This window comes from Nematostella vectensis, chromosome 8, assembly GCF_932526225.1.
Source record: "Nematostella vectensis chromosome 8, jaNemVect1.1, whole genome shotgun sequence".
Taxonomy (NCBI): domain Eukaryota; kingdom Metazoa; phylum Cnidaria; class Anthozoa; order Actiniaria; family Edwardsiidae; genus Nematostella; species Nematostella vectensis.
Genome location: NC_064041.1, coordinates 14,433,857 through 14,454,451, shown reverse-complemented (window position 1 = coordinate 14,454,451; position 20,595 = coordinate 14,433,857). Strand labels below are relative to the sequence as shown.

General features: G+C 39.5%; 2 protein-coding genes across 4 annotated transcripts; both read right to left on the bottom strand.

Moving 5' to 3' along the window:
• Positions 1-266: 266 nt before the first annotated feature.
• LOC5510500 (zinc finger protein Gfi-1b) lies at positions 267-4,763 on the bottom strand. Its single transcript, XM_032379677.2, has 3 exons — positions 4,560-4,763; positions 4,162-4,290; positions 267-1,849 (listed from the first exon to the last, which is right to left on the bottom strand). Exons 1-3 carry the CDS (start codon positions 4,624-4,626, stop codon positions 795-797), a joined length of 1,251 nt encoding a protein of 416 aa, XP_032235568.2. The 5' UTR covers positions 4,627-4,763; the 3' UTR covers positions 267-794.
• Positions 4,764-14,916: 10,153 nt separating this feature from the next.
• LOC116617204 (polycomb protein Scm) lies at positions 14,917-19,595 on the bottom strand. Of its 3 annotated transcripts, none has more exons than XM_032379678.2 (3): positions 19,455-19,595; positions 17,033-18,205; positions 14,917-16,713 (listed from the first exon to the last, which is right to left on the bottom strand). In XM_032379678.2, exon 2 carries the CDS (start codon positions 18,202-18,204, stop codon positions 17,044-17,046), a length of 1,161 nt encoding a protein of 386 aa, XP_032235569.2. In that variant the 5' UTR covers position 18,205; positions 19,455-19,595; the 3' UTR covers positions 14,917-16,713; positions 17,033-17,043. The 3 variants fall into 3 exon arrangements, with proteins under 3 accessions (XP_032235569.2, XP_032235571.2, XP_048587609.1); XM_032379680.2 differs by having other exon boundaries at positions 14,917-15,305; XM_048731652.1 differs by having other exon boundaries at positions 14,917-18,205.
• Positions 19,596-20,595: the final 1,000 nt, after the last annotated feature.

The window sequence follows — 20,595 nt, the reverse complement described above, 5'->3', positions numbered from 1 at the left end:
AGATATTTCTGTGTGGAAGAACTTCTACGTCTGACATGCGTAAGACCTAAACATTTCCGTGGAGTGTTTTAAAATACTGAGAATACAGATTTCGAAACCCCTAAGCATTACCCCCCTACCCACCCCACCCACCTCATAAAGATGAGCAGAATGGGGCGGTCATTTTAAGCTGGATACGAAGAGAACGAGAAACTAAGATAATCCTACAACTAAAACAAAAACAACGTTTTTAAATGAAGCCGTATTCAGAAAGAAATGTGAGACAATTCTAATTCCTCTGTTTATTTTATATTTTATACAACATTCTCAAAAAGTTGTCCGCACTGAAATATAATGATTCTCTATCTTTATTCTCATAATTCGTAAGAAATTATGTAATGTTTGTTTAGTTTATATATGTATTTATTACATTATAGCAACTTATTCCAATTAGAGACAACTTGGAAAAAAACGAATTCGTCCTTATGTCCGGTATTCAACCATGATTACAATAGAAATATGTGTCCATGTGAAAACACGGCTTAAGCCCTAATCCCCGTATGAACATGACTGTGCCTTCTTAAGTCAACCTTGCGGTAAAAGGCGCGTCCACACACAAGACAAGCGAACGGCTTAAGCCCTAATCCCCGTATGAACATGACTGTGCCTTCTTAAGTCAACCTTGCGGTAAAAGGCGCGTCCACACACAAGACAAGCGAACGGCTTAAGCCCTAATCCCCGTATGAACATGACTGTGCCTTCTTAAGTCAACCTTGCGGTAAAAAGCGCGTCCACACACAAGACAAGCGAACGGCTTAAGCCCTAATCCCCGTATGAACATGACTGTGCCTTCTTAAGTCAACCTTGCGGTAAAAAGCGCGTCCACACACAAGACAAGCGAACGGCTTGAATCCTAAATGCTTCCTACTGTGGGTGATCAGATTGGACGACTGACTGAAACACTTTCCACAGTAACGGCACTCATGTGGCTTCTCTCCTGTGTGGACCAGAGTGTGCTTTTTCATGTCCGACTTTTGATGGAATCTTTTCCCGCAGAATTCACACGAGAAGGGTCTGATGTCCGCGTGAATCAGCATGTGTGTGGACAGCGTTGACGAACGCTTGAAGTGCTTTCCGCATTTCTTGCATTCAAAGAGTCGTACCGATGAGTGCGTCTTCTTGTGCTGAATGAGACTAACATAATGACTGAACGTTTTGCCACATGTGGGACAGCTGTATGGTCTGCTGGATGCGTGTGATCTTCTAACGTGCACCTCGAGGCCGTGTGGAGTACAGAAGATCTTCTGGCACGTCTTACAAGCGTACGTCTGCTGGTCATCGTTGCCTCTTTCTGCTGAGTCCACGACCTTGTAGTTCTGAGGACTTGATGGGGACATTTCGTTTTTAGTCACCGTTGATCTCAAATCCTGATAGCACACGCTATTGTCCTCGTGACTATTTTGGGTCCTGGTGTCGCTTTGAGTGCTTGCGCAGTGACCATCCATTTGACACGTTCTATTGCTTCTTCTAAATGCGTCCAAATCGGAGCCTGGATGCGCATGCGCCGTACTGGGCACATACCTATGAGACATGCTCCATAGAAACGGCTCCATAGCAACGGGACTGGCATTTGTGCTCAGCCTTGATGGGAATGGATCGTACTGCGCATGGCACATAAATGAGTGTCCGCTGGCCATGCTTGGATCTGAGAAGCCAAGATGGCGAGGAGGCACGAAGCTTGTTGGAGACAGTGGAGCCCAGGCTTTCCAGACCGTGGAGGGGCTGGATTGGCTATGTGCTGCTGTGACGTGTTCCTGCTTGATGTTGTGGCGCCTTGGGTCGGGATGTGATGAAGTAGACCCAACAGCAGCTAGCAGAAAAACATCGAAGTATTGCGGTTAATTGTTTCGAAATGCAAAGATAGGGTGGTGGTGCAATAATATGGTGGCCATGGATGATAAAGTAATTTGTGAGGAAAACGCGACAAAGAGTTATATTAAAGAAGCCGTGTGCCCCCGCTCAATGCCGAGTCACACGAAACATCCATTTCCATCCGCTAATTCAAGTAACCAAGATATTTTAATCAAATATCAGACTTCATTCCTATATTTCATTTTGAAGTTCGATAAAAAAAATAACAAAGGAATGGTTGACCGAAATTCTTTAAGAGGAAAGAGGTTGTTGTGATTCTGTGCCGTCCGTTTCGAAACAAGGAAATTTCTCTATTCCGTATTTGGCTCGGTTGTAAAATACATAATTTCAAAAGGCGAACACGACAAGAGAAATCAAACGTTCTTATTTACTCATCCGATAATGTTCAGGGAAACTAAACTTGTAAATTTTAAAAATACATAGAGAATGACAACTTTTTAAGTTTCCAGACTCCTAAACATCCAAAAGCCGACAAAGATTCGTTATGCATTCTATATTTGACATTCTTTAATTTAAAAAAAAAAAAAAAAACACAGAGAGAGCTTGGAATGATAACTTTTTCAGTTTCGAGACTCCTAAAGACTCAAAAGCCGAAAAAGATTCGTTATGCATTCAATCTAGGTTTTCTCTTGATATGCTCTCTCAAAGTAGCACGTGCAAAATACTACACTGTGCCTATTGACCACGGTAAACATTGTATGAAAAAACACGCAAAATGTAAACATGAACACAAAAATAAGCTACAAAGAAATAAAAGCAAAAAGTATGCATAACAGTTTCCCATACAATCGATCAATAGGCATAATCGAGAGCTTGGGCTACCTGTGGCCGCGCCAGGTGCATATAGTATCAGGGCCCCCGATTGGTCCTTGCGCGAGCATGCGAGCATTGGCCGAAAACTGCGAGCACATCGAAATTTCGGGGACCATTCGGGGGCCCTAATATAAAAAGTAATAGCATTCCTCGCTTCTCTCACACACGTGAACATTCAAACAAGGGTATGGTAAGCTCCCGCATACGACTTATCATAAAGCGTTTTGTTCAAGCTATTCCTGTGCAAATCAAAACCTTTCTAAACATTTCCTGATAAAATGATATTAGTTTTCTCTTTCCCGGCTCCTTTTTTCTTTCCGCTTTCGCCTGATCTCATTGATGTTTTTAGCCCAAACATAGGCTTATTTCTAGTCGCAAGTAGCCCAAACATTGAATATAGACATCTCCAAATATGGAAAAATGCCAAGAATCCCATGCCCCGACAACTTTTTGGCTTTTATTCCGCGTTCCTACTGCGCATGCGTCTCCTGTCCAATCAGGCGGAACACGTGACCGCCCTCAGCAAGCAATTTACTGTGATTTTTCATAAGCAATCTTCGTCCCTTTTTTAAGGCACATTTAACATCTATAATAAATGAGCGATTTCTCAAAATCAGAAGATGTCATGAATAATAGACATCTTGGGTAAACATTATGGAATACTTCGACTGTAACCCTAGACCACTTGCCTTTCATATCGATCAATTTACCGATTCCACTCTAACACCTCACCGTTATCTGCATCGTCTTTCTTCTCAAGTATAAATTTTCTTTTTCCCGTTTAGTTAATAACCACTTCTAAATAACCCGACATGCGCTTAGCTTTGCGTCAGATTAAAAGCGTTCTCGCTTAGCGCTAAATCACTGTCATCCTAGGGAATCTTAGCAATCACAGGAAATATTCTAGATTTTTAATTTAGGCGACAAAACTGAAGTGAAATGTGCACATCGAGAATTCGAGTCAAGCAGGTGTTCTGCTGTCATCGAACTTAATCACGCATCTTCTCTTCGTTTCCTGCTGGTTAAAGAAGTTTGGTAGTCGATAAGTTAATATGCAAAGTACGCATTCTGTTAACTAACGCACCCCTGCGCTTTCACCTCGTTAAGATCTCTCCACTCACAAAAATCGCTACCTTATTTAAAAAAAAGAATCAACTTTATTATATAAGAATATGCTCTTCTTTTTATTCGGAACTATTGAACAAATTGCTATATTTTTGCGAATGCAAAAATCACGGTTTATCTTATGGTCTGTGATAATTTTGATTTCCCATCGTGCGGGCAACACAGTTTAAGCAAAGAGTTTGTTTTAGACCGAATTTTATTTTTTAAATAATAGTGGAAAAGGTGTAATTTTTGTGTATTTGCAAAGCGGATTTACTGACAATCTCAATTGAGTATAAACTGCTTACAGCGTTAGGTGGGTATTTAGCTTACCTTGGAAGTAATGACGAGGTTTGATCGCCTGAAGAAGAGTTTGACTTGCAGCACTGTCTTGGTATAAGATTTTTGAGGCACTGATTTCTAGATCTCTGCCATCTGGATCGGAACTCGCAACTACCTTTTCTGAAACAAATAGAAAACATAACATTTGAATTCTTATACTTTAAATGCTTTTTAACATGCATTTTTTATTTTATCTATTCTTTATTAGGGAGGTTGAAAAAGTCTGAAGTAAATGTTTAAAATTTCCTGCTAGGCTCAAATCAAAGCAATTCTAAAACACATTTTATAATTTGCCTTTTATTTTCTTGTGTAGAAAGATGTTAACTAGAGGGGTGAATCAAGTTGTAAAAAAGCTAACCTAAAACTGGAATTATGAAATTTGATCAAACCTGTAATATCCTCGTGGTGTTGATCATGGGTTGGAACTTTCTTTCGAACCAAAAAGGAGCGAGGCATTTTATCTTTAAACTCAATAATTTCAAAACGTAAAGCGCCGTAGAAGAGTAGCTCTGATTTTTCTACCCGCGAAAGTCCTTTCAAAAAAGGCGAATGGACGTTGTCTAAACTTTGAGTCTTATTTACCACGAAACCCATTCAAGTGTTACAGTTATTAGTGAGTGGCAGCTGTTTCTCCTCTCTGATTGAATAAAGCATTGCAGCAGAGGCGTGTGATTGGTTGAGGTGATTTCACCGCTCCCCTTACTAATCAACCGGCAGCCACGGATTTTTTAACTTGTAAAAGTGCCCCTAAATCGGAAGGTTTATTTACTCGATTAGAAAGATCAACAGGAAAACCAATAACACCGTATTTAATACATTTGGAATAAACTGCAAGACATTGTACACAAATGTACAAATTAAAGACGACTAAGGCATGACTTTTTCACTTTTACCAGTAATTAGAAATCAAATAGCGAAATGAGATAAGCGGCCAAATAAGGTGTTTTCCTTTCACAAGGTGCAATTTTGTAGAATTCCACTGTATTAGATTGATTTGGGGTTTCTTCCGTCCGCCTCCTAGTCACCGCAAATGTGGAGTGAGGCGTCGATAAAACCGGTTGAAATCAAAATTGATTAAGCGTCTGTCCTTAATTCCCTCTCTAACTCAATACACGAGCTTCATTAATTTGCCATGATTTTGTCCTACTTTAATTCATCAAGCAAGGCAGGTCTTTTATGGAAAATAATCTCCCTATAAGGTTGTGTTTACTGTATTTGAACAAAAGAGAGAACTTGGACAAGTGCTTGAAACTAAAATGAAAACACTCTTGAAATAAATCATTGCTTTCCTTTTCAAGCCAGGATTTTTTGTTTTGAAATAATGTGGGAGGCTGAGTCAGGCATATCGTCTATATATAAGCTCTCTGATTCGAGAAAATGTTAGTGAATGTCTTGATTTTAAGAATTCAGGTTAATGAGGATGAAGTTTTAAGGCAATTAGGTCGTGGTTTGTCATCGCGCTGGCGATATGTCTCATATTGTTAAAGGCCGAATACTAGATGGGTCTTTTATCATTTTTGGCACATTAGCAGTAAAGCTGACAGAATATTAACTGATTCAATTTATATTGTCACCCGGGGCTGAGAAACTTGAGGAAAATCGGCTTTGAATGAAAAAAAAAAAAACTCTTCTTAATTTGTTGGTTTAGGTCTACTACACACTGAAATAACGAATAGGGATAGGATCACAGTGGGATATGCGCTTCTCGACGAACTCGGCGTAAAGCCGGAAAGATTAAGCTCGAGATTGTGGGTTTAGTTCATTCGATGGGTTATCCATATTGGCACGGGTCGCTCACGCTTTTACCCGCAAAGTTATCATACTAGATAATGCCCAAGTGCCTACAGATTGCTATTGATTGGATACACTTCCGCCACTTAGAGACAATTCACCCTAGCTGGAGCTCCGCGAAATCTTATCACCAGTCCTGGTGGAAATACGGGCGAAGCTCATTCAAAATGGACGATCATTTTCACGATTTTTTTTATAATTAAAAGTCTTGCGCTTCACTGTGTGTTGGTAAAATGATTAATGGCTGATGGAATAGTCACCTATTCGTGGTGGTCATCATGTTCATCACATCACAATTCTAATATCCAAAATTTCCAAAGACAAAATATCACTGACATCATCCAGTCCGTTGTCGAGTATGGTTATGGGCTAGACTCAACAGCACTGCTTTCATCTTATCCCTTTTAAAAATAAAAATCCCCGACAAAAAAAAAGGAATGAAAGTATGAAGTATGATTTGCGCTATTCAGCATTTTGCATCATTCAGTGTATATTTGTGCATACACATTTCTCTCGATGAGAAATGTTTTACTGCCTAAACACAGAAATGGAATATACTTCTGCGGAAGTAAACTTATCCCAGCTTTAATTCTCTTTGATGTGATACTTTATTATGAATTCCATCCTCTGGACTGGAATGCTATGAACTTGAAATTCGTAAATCACTATGCAATTCTTGTGACAAGAATTAAACTCTGGATGCATGATGGACTGGTAGCGTGAGATTTTTTTTTCCATGTAAACTGTATGTTTAATCCTCTCTAAGGCATATCTCATCACGCATTTCTCACACACATTATCCCCCTCCCCTCCCCCTTAAAGACCCTTAGACGAACTCGCGAGAAGCTGCTTTGTATAATTTGAAATATTTTGAAACTATTACCATTTTGGGAAAAAAAATAATCACTTGATTTTTTCCCCTTAATGTAAATATGAAGGATTAAAAAATCTTTACTTTCTGTGCAAAACGGCTAGTACCATTAATAGCCAATAACAACAAGCCTCGAATGGAAGAATAGTCAAGAATGTTTAAGTATAGTAGCGGAGGAGGTTGTGTTTTATATGGTAATCGTTGATAACACTTCGAAAACAGCCCAAGTGCAGAATACTTAAACAGTAGAGTACAGTCAAAGCCCCTCAAACGATAACTTAACGACGATCCGTACTGCTTCCCTCACAGCGGTGACAAATCAAAAAGACGGAAACACTGCGCTGTAAGTGGCTGCTGACTGAGTCGTATCGCACGAAAGCCGTACTAAACACATCTGTCCCCACACTCGTGTCTCATATCTTGTGTTCGTCTATTTGCAATGAAATCCTACCCGTGGCGTGTGGAGCAGAAGTGGGCTTTTAGTGTATTTCTAAGCGGTCGCCTTCTTTTTGGAGTTTAATTTTCGAGAGTACTCTTTATCTATCGCTTGTGTCTTTTCTAGATATCTAATGTTGATCTTTAAGATCACAACAGAAAAATCAATACAAAGGAACATTGTTTAGAATCTAGATCCTAGAAAGAGAATCTGCTTATTATAGCATATATTATCGATTATGCGAGGAATGGTTCGTTTTCGTTTTCCAAAAAAGGAAAACAACTAAAAATGTGAGACCAGGGGTGTTAACATTGGTGTAGATTTGCGCGATTGGATATCGCGCGTATTTATTTGAAATTTGATTAATATCCTTTTTTTCTTAGTTAGATATTCCATCTATTTCCCTTTTGTGATATTCCAAGCCGCAGTGGAAAAAGATAAAAGATACTAAAATAAACGAAAAGTGGCAACTGTTAACGCACCAGAGAGAGCAAACTGCAAGATTATTTATCTAGTTTACTTTATTGAACCAACATTATTGAAGTCGTACACTCTTGGCGACACATGGAAGTCGTAAATATCTTTGCCAAGGTGTCTGATCCTCACAACCTGAATATCGCGATAATGACATGAACTTGGAGGGATGGAACGGATTTTAGCGAGCTCTTTAAAGGGGCTGTTCCATCCCTCCTCACAAATAACGTGCGAATCAAACGAAGGCGCTGTTGAAATGCTCGCACTGACGAGGTGCACTTTCGTTTTACCCATGGACCCCTGATAGCCGGCTTTGTCTTGATCTTAAAGGGTAAACCAAGAAACGTCTGAAGAGACACAATTCATTCACAGGCGTTTTACTTAAATCTTTAAAAGGGCTGATTCGTCCCCCTTTTGTAACTAAAGAAGCTCACCACGGGTATTTTGACTACTTTGCTTTCGTATAATGCCTTTATTAACAAAACGCTTATACTGCACTGCAGGCGAGTGTTACTTCAAGGCGCCTAGAAAGGTTAATATCTTGTATCATTCCTTTTTTTATTATCTCAACTCTTTTGCCATTTTCTTCGCCCGGCATGACAAAAAGTCAATTCCCTTTTCTTATTATTGTGTGAAGTTTTCCTATAACGTGTACAAGCCGCAAGACGTGTGGAGGGCTTTAGGAACCGGTGCGCTGTCTGCTTGCAATAAAGATTAAGTGCCTTCAGCATTCTACAACTTTAATAAGACATAAATTCATTTTACTGCCCTAGCACGAGTACCAGGCAGACGACTCGGGGCTATCTTTGCCCAGATGCATGCCCGGCCTCATTTCCATAGAATTTACAGCTAAAAAACATATATTCTTTCGGTTTTTCCGCTTCGCATTTACCACTTGCCTAAAAAGATACAAGGAACAGAGGCAAGGATTAGAATATGAAATACCTTTCTAAAGATATCTCTCCTGATATAGATATTTACAAAATATCTCACGAATATTTTTCCAACTACATTCACTCTGCAAAAAATTCCTGTTTTCCTTTTGTCCCGGCCTAGTGGCGTCAGACGAAATAAAGTGATTCTTAGGGCGTTGTGTTAGTATTTATAGCGTGTATAATTTACTAGTTCCTCTCCCCCCGCTGACACTTAGTGGTCTGCACTACTCTCTGTACAAAACAAAAACAAAAAAAATACAAACAGAATATCCCTCACAGCGTTTCTTATTCTCCCTGAAATAAAAAGGTGCACATAACGTTTTAAAAGCGCAAACCAGTTGAGCAACCTGGTCACTCGCCAGTTGTAGAGCTGAAAAATATGAAAAAAATATGCTACTTGTTCAGGAAAACCTACTTGTTTCATTGCGTCTTGAGCCACGTATAGCTTCCTTTTACACAACCCACCCACAACTCAGCAAGCAGAGCAAAGGAAAAACATCAAATTCAATGTTACAGAAATTTATCAAAAGCAACCTGGGCCCTGCATTGCATTTTTACTCGTATAGTGAAATAATTTCGTGGAATATAAGCTATAATAGAACGAGCAAAAGTTCTAAAAAAGGTCTTCTCCCAATATAGTTCTCATGTATTTTAGCAACGAGTCTTTAATGATTTCAGTCACCATGTGACCATATTTCTTAAATAATACCTTTCAGTTCTACAATTGCATACGAATTGAGAACATAAATACAAAAAAGATGGATCAATTTGATCATCAAGTAATTACCAGCTAATTATGAAGTTCTAATTGGCCGTTTTACTTATTTGGCCAATTGACTTTTGTTAGTTCTTGAAACAAGTGCCCCTCGACTCGCTTCCGAGGGCTTGTCACAGCTATAATGCTGCCCTGTGATGGAGCAAACAAGGTGAAAGCAGTGATAAATTTTTCCTTGTTTTCTTGAGATCACTTTTCTAAGCAAACAATTCTGATGGAATTGAATCAGGTCTTATCAGTCGACTTAGAAAACAAAAATGCGAGTTGATTATAATGGCTTTGCCTAGACATGGATGTCAAAATGTCAAATTGAAAAAATTAAAAAGGCGTGAAAAAATATTAAAACACCTGGGGAGGAATGTTATTCTTGAACGCTTAAGAGAAGTTTCTAAAAGGTATTGTATTGGAGTATTGGTATTTTTGAAACAAAAATGGGAACAAATTCAAATTTACTTCAGACAGGATTGAAGAAAAAAAAAATACAATTCCGGGTTCAAAAAAAAAAAAAAAAAAAATACAGGGTATGGTCCAGGCGGTAAAAAGGCTCGAGCAGACTTGAGCTGCGAAAAGATATTCCATTCTTTCCAGCAAGCCTGCTCCAATCTCCTTATTTAGATGATCCCATGGATGTCAACCAAAAGAGCCTGTCGAAAATATATAATGCATAGAAAATACCCGGAACATTTCCACGCTTTCCATTACATCTTAGGGTATATTACTCAAGTTGCTAATAATTAATAAAGCAGTTTAACACGCGTTAACATGGGGGAGTTGTGAGCAATTTTGAGTTATCTATAATTGGGAACAAGTAATAAGGTGTCGAAAATCGTTGTATTATTCTCCTATTTGATCATATAATTCCTGATCATTTCCTGAATTCCGACAACAAACCTAAATTAAATCAGACAACGAAAGCCAGCTTTTATTAAAAATTGAAGTCACAAAATTAAACACGCCTTTCCAACATAATTAGATTTAACAGGCTTATATTAAATTTGTACACAATTTTGAATTGAATCCTAAGGACATCGATTGCCTTACCTCGACGTTGCTCTATTTAAAGTTGTGTTTCTCTAAATATAACAAAATGTGAGCTGGGGGGTGAAGTCTTTGTTTGTAGTGTTGTTTGACGCAGTAAGCGGTGCCGATTGTGAAAATGGCACGTCACCTTGCCAATATTCCAGACGGTTGAATAGTAAATATCCTCAATGAACTTGGCGTGTGCGGTTTGATAAATAAATTTCGCTGCAATGGAAGCCTTCATAAAAAACACAATTTATGATATGATATTCGCTTTTTAACAGTTTAAGAAACATATAGGTACGCACGTAGAAAGAGTAAATACATTATAACGTCGTAAAGGTGTGATATATAACAGTAAGCTTATAATATGCCCAAAACCTTAAACCTGATTGTGTAGTTCCAGAAAATATCCATACCCCCTCCCCCTTCTATTGAGGTCGGGGGTATGAGCCCCCACCCCTCTGGGATTTCCAACCCCCTGGAAAAAAAAATAAATACAGTAACTGTTAAGGAAAAAGGGCATTTTACCCATCCCCCCCTCGCCTCTGGAAATTCCTGGGCGTTTGAACCCCCCCCCCCCCGAAATTTCCAATCCCCTCAATGGGGGAGGTATGGATATTTTCATTACATTCCTTCATTTTGTTCGATCCTCGTTCGTTGAGCGCATCCGTGTCGGTGTTTTTCCAGCTCGCACGGTCAATTCTTTAGTATATTACAAAACATTATTTAGGAGTCAGCTTCAATTATTTTTATCGCCCTAGGGCTGTGTACGTCGATGATATCCTCGTAAACTTGCAGGAGTTCGTGTTTACTCGTTGAGCGTTCGTTGAGCTGGCCGCCATCTTGAAAAATAGACCCAGACCCTAACGTTTTAGTATATCACAGGTTTCCCGCGCGCTCACTCAAGGCTATTTTAGACCATTGGCAAAAAAAGGACAACACTTCAAAGATGTCGTACTTAACTTTTTTTGCTTGTGATGCATATGACGCTTCTATGTGTTTATATGATAAAAAAACGCATTGACATTTTTCTATGACGCTAGACGTCAAAAGTGCGTATATGCAAATTTGACTCGTTGCGTAGGCCCCTAACCCATACCCATTCCCTAGGGGTATGAGGTTAGTGGAATCAGACTTGCGAAAACTCTTATCTGATGGTGTATATATACCAGGGGCGTAGCCAGGGGGGTGGTCCAGCCCCCCCCCCTTCTAGCAGCGAAAAATACAGTAATGAGACATTATCGAAAAGTACAGGAGAAAATGCCTTGAAAGGGCCTTTTGGCCCCCCTCCTGTTAAAGATCCTGGCTACGCCGCTGTATACCAACATTACATAATAACTATGCACCAACGGCATATAGTTGGTACATACCAACTATATACATCAAAAGTCATACCAACTGTACATACCAACTATACATACCAACTGTACATATTAACATACCAACTGTACATACCAGTACTCTATTTAAAGTTGTGTTTCTATAATAATAACTCCATACAGCCTGCTAACCGGTTCTCGAGAGATTCGGGATTATCCCTGAGGAAGGGGGGAAGGAAAAAGGAGAGCCGGCAACAAAACCCTATGCATATCAGTCATTCATTTAGAAACTGTGGTTTTTCTAGCTCGGTCATTTCCTTATTAGGCATTACATACCATATTTTGGAGTCCGCTTCAATCATTTTTTCGCTTTTTTGTCGCTCTAGAACTTTGTTAGTCGAGAATTTTCACGCAAACTTGCAGGAATTCGTGCTTACTACGATTTTGCTGGTAGCCATCTTGGAAATTAGAGCCTAGTCTCTAACCAAGAGACCATGATGTAAGAGAACGAATCTCCCGTATTAGGGTATGTTCCAATGATGACGTCCGTAAAAACTATTTTTAGAACAAGCAGTTATTTTTAGATACGTCTGTGATTGGTTATCGATCACGTTTCCTAGCAACATGAGTCTTACGCGCGATCACATCTTGAGCAATGTGATCCGGCAAAGGATGTTTTGGAAATCTTTTTGAACGGAAATACCCTCCTTTTTTACGAACGCTGTAAAAATGATCTTCCATAGAGTACGCTGGAGCCAATCACCCGTTTCTGTGACTTTGAAATGCACAAAGTGCGTTTTAGGCTCTGGGATCAACTTCCCCAGTAAAAGTCTTCACCGCTGATTCGCAAATTATAACACAACAATTATCATAAATCTGTGTTTACAAAACACAAGTCTCTTCCAATTCCCTTTTAATTAAAACGATACATCCAGAACTTAATACCATTATATTCACACCGATATCACAAATAAAAGATTTCAAGTCTTTATAATGAAGTAAATTTTATTCCAGTGACAAGGGTTTCTTGAGTGACATGATTTCTGAACATTTGCGTGAAAAATTGAAGTTCATTCATCTAAAAATGTTATAATTCAAAGAAAAATTAAGGCCTTCTTGTATTAAAATACATAACATAGACTCTAAGAATGCCTAGGTATTCTATCTCACCGAATTGCAGAGAAAAAAGAACTTTTTAGTCTGCATGATGCGTCTTGAATGAACTCCAAATTCACCGTCTCCCCGACGTCTTCCCGTTCAATTATTTATATAACATTTAGATAACTGAACATTAGATAACTTAACAGATAACAGGACACCACCCCATGAGTAGCATTGTGATCATGAGCCTTGAAGAGCAGCTAAAAGGATAAAAACAGGTAGCGAACGAAGTCAAGAAGTGCAGAGGGAAAAATTCGGTGTGAAATTGTACTAGCTCGTTGTGCCCATAACCAAATATGGCGCGACGAACCACGGGGATTCGTTCTCTTATATCATGGTCTCTTGCTCTAACGTTTTAGAATATCACAGGTATACCGCCTTCTTGCCCCAGGCTCTTTTAGATCATTTAGAAATACGACAGCCATTGATTGATATGTTTTTACAAACCACCCCTTTCACACATGACGTGAAGGAGTTGCCAAATCGACCAATCACAGCCGTCCAAAAGTAAACAAAATGGCCAAAGTGCAACAAGCGGCCGATCAAAATAATCGTTTGACACGTGAAACCGTGAATTTTAGAAAAACTCGCACATTACAAATAAAGCGTATTTACAATTGGAAAGAATGCAAACTTAAACATAAACGCGCGCTTATAAAAGGGATAGCTCCGCCCCCTGGTTTTCGCAAGACCACGCGCAAGTCATCGGCATTCAAAGCTAGACTTTATTGAGTGCGTACCTCTGAGGGGCCGTCCGCACTAACACGAATTCAAAAGTATCCGGATTTACATGACGGAAAAACATGACGTGACGCTTCAAATAAGCCCATTTCACATCGAATAAGGCGGAGAATTTCTCTGAGTTCTTAGTAACTTATAGCAAACAAATTATCAAGTGCGACTTTTTTTAAATTGATGCGACTTTTTGTAAAGTGTCATTGAAATTTGAGCTTTTCGTCCCTGAACTGATACACAGCGCAATGATGATCAAGGAAAAAATATCTTAAAAAGCCAAAATCTGGTTATGTGCACTTCGGCCTCACGTTATTTGTGTTTTGAAAATCAGTCCGTAATACAAGGAACTATAGCCATTGTAAAAAATTGTGTCTTCTCTCTCTAGGAATTGCGCGATTTTCCGTCATGTCATCCGGATTCGTTTCGCCGAAAACGCATCACTTGATTCGAGTCCACACTTTCGTTTTCGCATCATGTTCGCCTGGATCCAGCCGTCCACACTAACACGGATTCAAACGTTTAAAAAAGCGGAAAGGTACGGGGTGACGTCATTTTTACGACTCAGGCTTACTAAGGCTTGACTATGGGCTTATACGCGGAACAAAATGATTTTCTTGAATATCTCGCGAATGGATAGCAATAAAGCTTGGTATAGTGGCAGATCGTGGTAACTTACAAAAGTTGAAATTGTTGTTGCCATGGAAACGGTTTACTTGAATAAATTTGATTTTTAATTAGCTAGAATCATTCAAGTTAAAATGGGGAACATTTAAGCAAAACAATTTGGAAATCTTAAGGCACATATTTGTTTATTGACATTACACAGATATGAAATAGCCTTTGCCCCTAGTACAGCTATTAATTTTAGTGAGATATTTAATTTTTTATGTTACCACGGTAACCGTTGTCATGATTACGTGGTCGATGGACTAGACGCAAAGGCTATTTATTATGGGGCTTTTGACTATGAATAAATATATGTGTTTAGAACACCAATTTACTTTAATTAAAGGCGAATAAAAGCTCTGAGGGCTTGAGTTTCCTGTGGTTGTCTGGGACGCGAGGGAATGGTGACGCCCCACTATTTGCTCCTATTAGAGTAGAAATGCGCAGAGGCTCTTGTGTATTGCGCAATTTTGCTGATTTCTGGCAGCCACGATAAAAAAAAAGACAGTTGCATTTTATGACTGTGACAGAACAAGTTTCCCAATAAATATCCCATTATCTCAATATCATGTTTTGAATTTATTTCCTCAACAGCTTTGGCGAGTTAAATAATTATTGTAACAAATTTAACAAGAACAGTAGTTGTGATATCATCTCGACTCTCTTTTTGTATTGGATCGGGAATCGTGTGGTTTTCCACAGGCAGTCCACTCTGATGAAATAGTTTCATAATGTAAATCATGCTTAGCAGCCGCTACTAGCGGCACGTGTGTGACGCTAAGATCGGCAGCAAAGCAGACTACATAACGTATAACGTAAGAATTTTTAGAGATCACGAGGCGATAATCAAAATTGTCAGCAATACCTCAAAAGGTTTGCTGGGCTTCCCACCATTATAAAAGTAATTTAATTAAAATCTGTCGTTCTTACTTGCGTGACGCGTGGTTTTCTAGGAGATAAAATGATATTCGTTTAGCTAGTGAACTAAATCTGCTTGAATCACTGTAAGTCAATCAAAGTCAATTAAACCTATAATAAAAACGGCTCAAATTTCTACATTATAGTTCAATTAATGTTGGAAAAGTTTTCAAGATGATGGCGGAAAAACAGTGTCACGTAAATTAGATCAACAGACTTCAAGCCATAGAGCCATGGCTACATATAAACTATATAAACATCTCAATATGTTTAACCTTTTAAATAACGACCTTTGACAAACTAAGGTTCCCCACAAGACTGCAGCCAGTAAGATAGATAGGTCAATGTAATGCTTAAATCAATATCAAACGGTTTTTTTGGACCATTAGATAAGAAGAATGGGATATTTTTAAGCATGTAATATTTCTGAGATTCAAAACCCTTTACCTGAATATTATATCTAAATGGCCTTCTCTCTGTATACCCCCGCCCCCTTGACATATAGGGTCGGGGGTGAAGCCAGGATTTTTCCTTGGGTAATTTCTCTGCTTTATTGCGCCTTGATATTTGCAAATATCTAATGGTCCAGGTCCATTGAGTTACTGTAAAATGTAGCAATTGCATGCTTCCCTTCCTTGCAAGGGCTTTGTGTTGTCACAGAGTACAAACGAATCAAAAATCTAAACCACACTCTTTCCCGAATAACCCCCATCAACCCTGGGTTTCCATGGAAAAAGATTTCAAGGATGTGTTGTCTTATGTCTGGTGGAGAACCCTTAAGTGCAAGGTCAAGAAAACCAACCATAACATGCCATTAGGGTGATAACAAATTAACAAATAGGTCAACGCGACCCAAGAATAATCCTTTAACGTTGCTTGGGATAAAACATTCCCTTCAAGATTATAACGAATTAACAATATGGCAGTTTGAAGTCAAACACAACTCTCGCCTTACACAGACCAGGAATAGTCTATGAAGAAATTTCTAACAGTTTTTAGTAATTCTATGGGTGACTTAAAGAGAAGAACCATGCTAAAAATGTGTTAGTGTAATGTTTCAGAGGCATAATCTCCACGGATATCAAGGCAACTATACAATACACCTATTTCAAATAAGGTTACACTTGGAGAATCCATGTGGTGTGACCCACAATGCCTTATGAGTCTCAGCAAAATTACTGTGTAATTAAAAAAAAGCAGCAATAAAAATCAAGCCTTGGAGAAGTGGAGAATCCTTGTTTGTGTGCCTCTATACATCCCTGAACATTTCACAGTCCAGAATGTAGCCTTAGTTTCCCATGGACCACTTCAGGGTACATAACACTGATTCTCAAGTGCAAACTTTTTTGAAACAAGTGTATATTTAGTTCATAAAAGGATAAAAGAACTTAGTGACACTTTGGTTAGTGTAAGAGCCATGGACACGCTCCCGCTGTATACTATAATAGAATAATAGAATTTAGTATATATAATAGTATAATAGAATCTAAATTAATGAAATCGGATAAAACAGTCATTTCTTTCAGTTATTAGAGAAATAAATAATATATATTCTAGCTGTTTGTAATAAAGAAAATATTCTAAATTTATTTCCTCTGTTGCAAAGTAGGTTGATACTTATGAAAAGAGAAATGTATGATGTATAAATGGAATGATGATGCATGAGAGATGCATTGAACTAAACTACCTGTTTGAGTTTATGTAAGATAATAATATTCTAAGATATTTTCATTACATACTAATATATATTTATTTCACCTGTATGTAATTTAATTGAGGCCTTGGCTTGCCTTGATCTTGCTAACGATATCCAAGAGATTTAATGTAGGGCCCAACTTAAGGTATGGCAATACAGACTCCTTATCAAGAAGCAGAAGAGCATTCCCATTGATCTCCTCCCCTTTGATAAATTCAAGAATCCCACTAGAGCACTGCTCAGTGTTCTCTAGATAGTCCACAACATCTGACACCGACCACTTTGTTATATCCACACTGCTGAGAAATGAGGCGGAGCTTGACCGAGACATCTCTAGTTGTTTGAGCGTAGCAGTCACTGACGCCAGCCCCTCATCTTCTGACCCATCCAACGAGCATGTATTGGTAGACTGCTTTTGAGGACTGGACGTCGCCCTCTTGCTAGTTTCAGGCATCTGTAAATGCCCATTTGCATATTCATTAGAAGTGATGTTACCATGGAGATCCTGTGGCCATACATCTGGGGCATTGTTATTGCTCCATGTGTTGTCATTCAAGCCATGCAGAGTGCATGCCGCCTGTTGATTGTTAACAGTGTTTTTATGGTAACCATTGGGCTGGTAGTTAACCTCTCTTATATCCCTACACATGGCATCAGAAGACAGCACATAGTAGTCCTGTGTAGTTTGTGGGGAAAGGGGCATGCTAGCCAAGGGGGGGCCATCTTGCCCATTGCTCCATTTCATCTCCACAATGGGCCCTCTAGGGCTTCTCTCCCCACTGGAGTTATCAGAGTTCTTCCTTGGTGTTCCAGCAGTACTGGAGTCAGGGCTAGTGCTATTGCCAGAGGACTTTGATGTTTTTAACACTGGCCCCCCCTTATCTCCCTGTACGAGGGCAGGTTTTATCAGGATGTTACATCTCTTGATTTCCGCTCCGTTAAGTTTAAGCAATCCAGACAGAGCCTCACTGTAGGACTTGAATTTCACAAATCCAATACGTGCATTTGTATCTCTGTTATTGGCACCCTTGAACACCACAATCTTGCAAACAAAAACCCGGCCAACTGCCTGAAACACTGTCCTTAGATCATGCTCAGAAACCTGAGGGGATAAATTGCTGATGTGTAACCCATATAAACCATTTCTATCCCTGGGGATGATAACTTTTTGATAAACTTGCCCTGCCTCTTGGGGTTGATTGATGTCACTAACAGAATTCATAAGAGATGCCATCCTACAGTAAAGCAGAGCATTCATATTAGCTAATAAGTGGCAAAGACGTTCAGCGGGTATCCAACCCCTCAAAAAGTGAGAGAGAAGAATATCACTTGGATAGCCTACTGTTAGGCTTTCATAGTTTTTTCGGCATGAAAACCCTGAAAACACGAAGTTCCAAACCACGGCCGCCATCTTGGATAACGTGCTCTGCAGGGGGAGGGGGAGAAAAAATGCCCTTCCCCACACATTTTTTCTCCCCCTCTCCCTGCGGAACTTTGTGTTTTTGGGGTTTTCATGCCAGAAAAACTATCAAGGCTATCACTTGGAATGCAGTAAATGTGTGAAAACTAAGAAATAGTGGATAGAACTTATTCAAGTAGATGGTGATACTTTATTATAAAGGTTTACATCAGTTTTGGTCCAATGAAGACTGCGGCTATTGTACATTACATTACAGTAAACAGGTTTCCCAGGGCAGGGGCTCTGAGGGCAAAGCAGTCATTTACATACAGTAGCAGTAACTTGTCGATGAGTATATAATATTGGCTTTATGAACCTTGGAACAGAAGGTAGTCCCCATGTATGATATTGTTAAACAAATTGTTTCCCACTTTATTGTATTGCTCCCCTCGTCCCCCCCCCCCCCCCCCCCCCCATATGAGTTTGTCCTGTGTATTTTGTCTATTCAGCATCTTAAATCATAATAAGACTTTCTGATGAACAAGAACCAGAGCTATTTTGTATAGGCAACTCCAAATATTTCTATAACTTGCAACACAAGAATATGTCAGTTGAATTGTTATGGAATTGGAGACTTGGGTATCTTTTTGTATGACAAGTTTTTACCACCCATGGTGTTTTAGAAGGGGTATGGAATTGCGCCCTTTTGGTCTTTGTAAACAAAAATTACAGTGACTCCGGATATATCAAAAATGCAGAAAATAGACATGTAAGTTATATGACAAGCACATCTCGCATGTGGAGGTTATACGGACGATATCGGGCGATCGATACATTAGTTTGTAATCTTGACCTCGAGCGCTGTATAGAACACACATGTGAACAATGAATACCTGCAGCGCTCGTAGCCAGCTGTCTTATAAACAAAACCAGTAGTACAGAGGGTAATTCAAGAACTCAAGCGGAGATAAACAATGGAAAACATTAAAACTACACACACTAACGTCAACCAGAGCGATAAAAAGTACGGAATTGCTTTGTGTAACTTACTGCATGCAAAAGCTATCATTGAACAGGATACATACCTCGGCAGGTACCGCTGGTAGAAATTCAAGGCTTGATAAAAACAAAGAGACGAATTAAAACAAGGATAGAAGGAGTCACGACTGCCCTAAGCGACCACGTGCAACGAGGTACCGCGGATACCTGTGGCCACATGAAGTGAGGGAAGCTGGGGCATACTTGCACACCACAGGACCAGGACTCCCATTCGAAAACATAGCCTTCCCGGATGTACACAGTACACAGCAACTGAAAACCAACTACATGCTACAATAGTCGGCTAGGTTTTGTACCTTTTCCTTTAAAAACACTGCCCGCATAATTGGGCAATCGCTGTCCATCGAATGGTTTGGCCACAGGTTCATTTTGTCCATGGGACCATGGCAAGTTTGTTCATGGGTCCATGAGAAGTTTTTTGAGATATGTACGGTAATTCACGTAAAATTCATCTGAGCAGCTATATTATGCATAAAAAAACTGCTACCGAAGAAACCTTTTTCATTGATTAAGATGGTCACAGTCACTGTTTTTTTCTTTTGATTACAAGTCATAAAGTTTCGCAGAATTTTCCAACCGCACAACACGCCATAGAAACTAACCCGCCGTAGGGTCGAGCACAGGCGGCGACGGTTATCATAGAAAACGCTAGCCTGCTTGCAGGCGGTATTCAGTGTTATCATCGCGGAAAACCCTCTCCGTTCGGTGATCGCAAAAACGGACGCAGAGTAGCGTCCGTTTCTGCGCTCGCCCCCAGGAACTACGCGGCTTAAAATACAAGATGGCGCCCGATCACCGAACGGAGAGGGGTTTTCCGCAATTAACACCGAGTACCGCCTACAAGCAGGCTAAGAGAACGCTTACTGCTTGATTGTTTTGCGCTTGTGTTTGAGCGATTCCCACTTGTGTTGCGCTTGTGTTTGAGCGATTCTTACTTGAATTACGCTTGTGTTTGACCGAATCTTACTTGTGTTGCGCTTGTTTTGATCGATTCTTACTTGTGTTGCGCTTGTTTTGATCGATTCTTACTTGTGTTGCGCTTGTTTTGATCGATTCTTACTTGTGTTGCGCTTGTTTTGATCAATTCTCTCGTGTGTTGCGCTTGTTTTGATCGATTCTTACTTGTGTTGCGCCTACCCTGTAGCCAACATGAATACGAATCCTTAC

Coding starts and splice junctions, on each gene's coding strand:
- LOC5510500 (XM_032379677.2), bottom strand. CDS start 4,626: ATGCCTCGCTCCTTTTTGGTTCGAAAGAAAGTTCCAACCCATGATCAA. Junction 4,291..4,559: donor ACACCACGAGGATATTACAG/GTTTGATCAAAT, acceptor TATTTGTTTCAG/AAAAGGTAGTTGCGAGTTCC. Junction 1,850..4,161: donor ACCTCGTCATTACTTCCAAG/GTAAGCTAAATA, acceptor TTTTTCTGCTAG/CTGCTGTTGGGTCTACTTCA.
- LOC116617204 (XM_048731652.1), bottom strand. CDS start 18,204: ATGGCATCTCTTATGAATTCTGTTAGTGACATCAATCAACCCCAAGAG.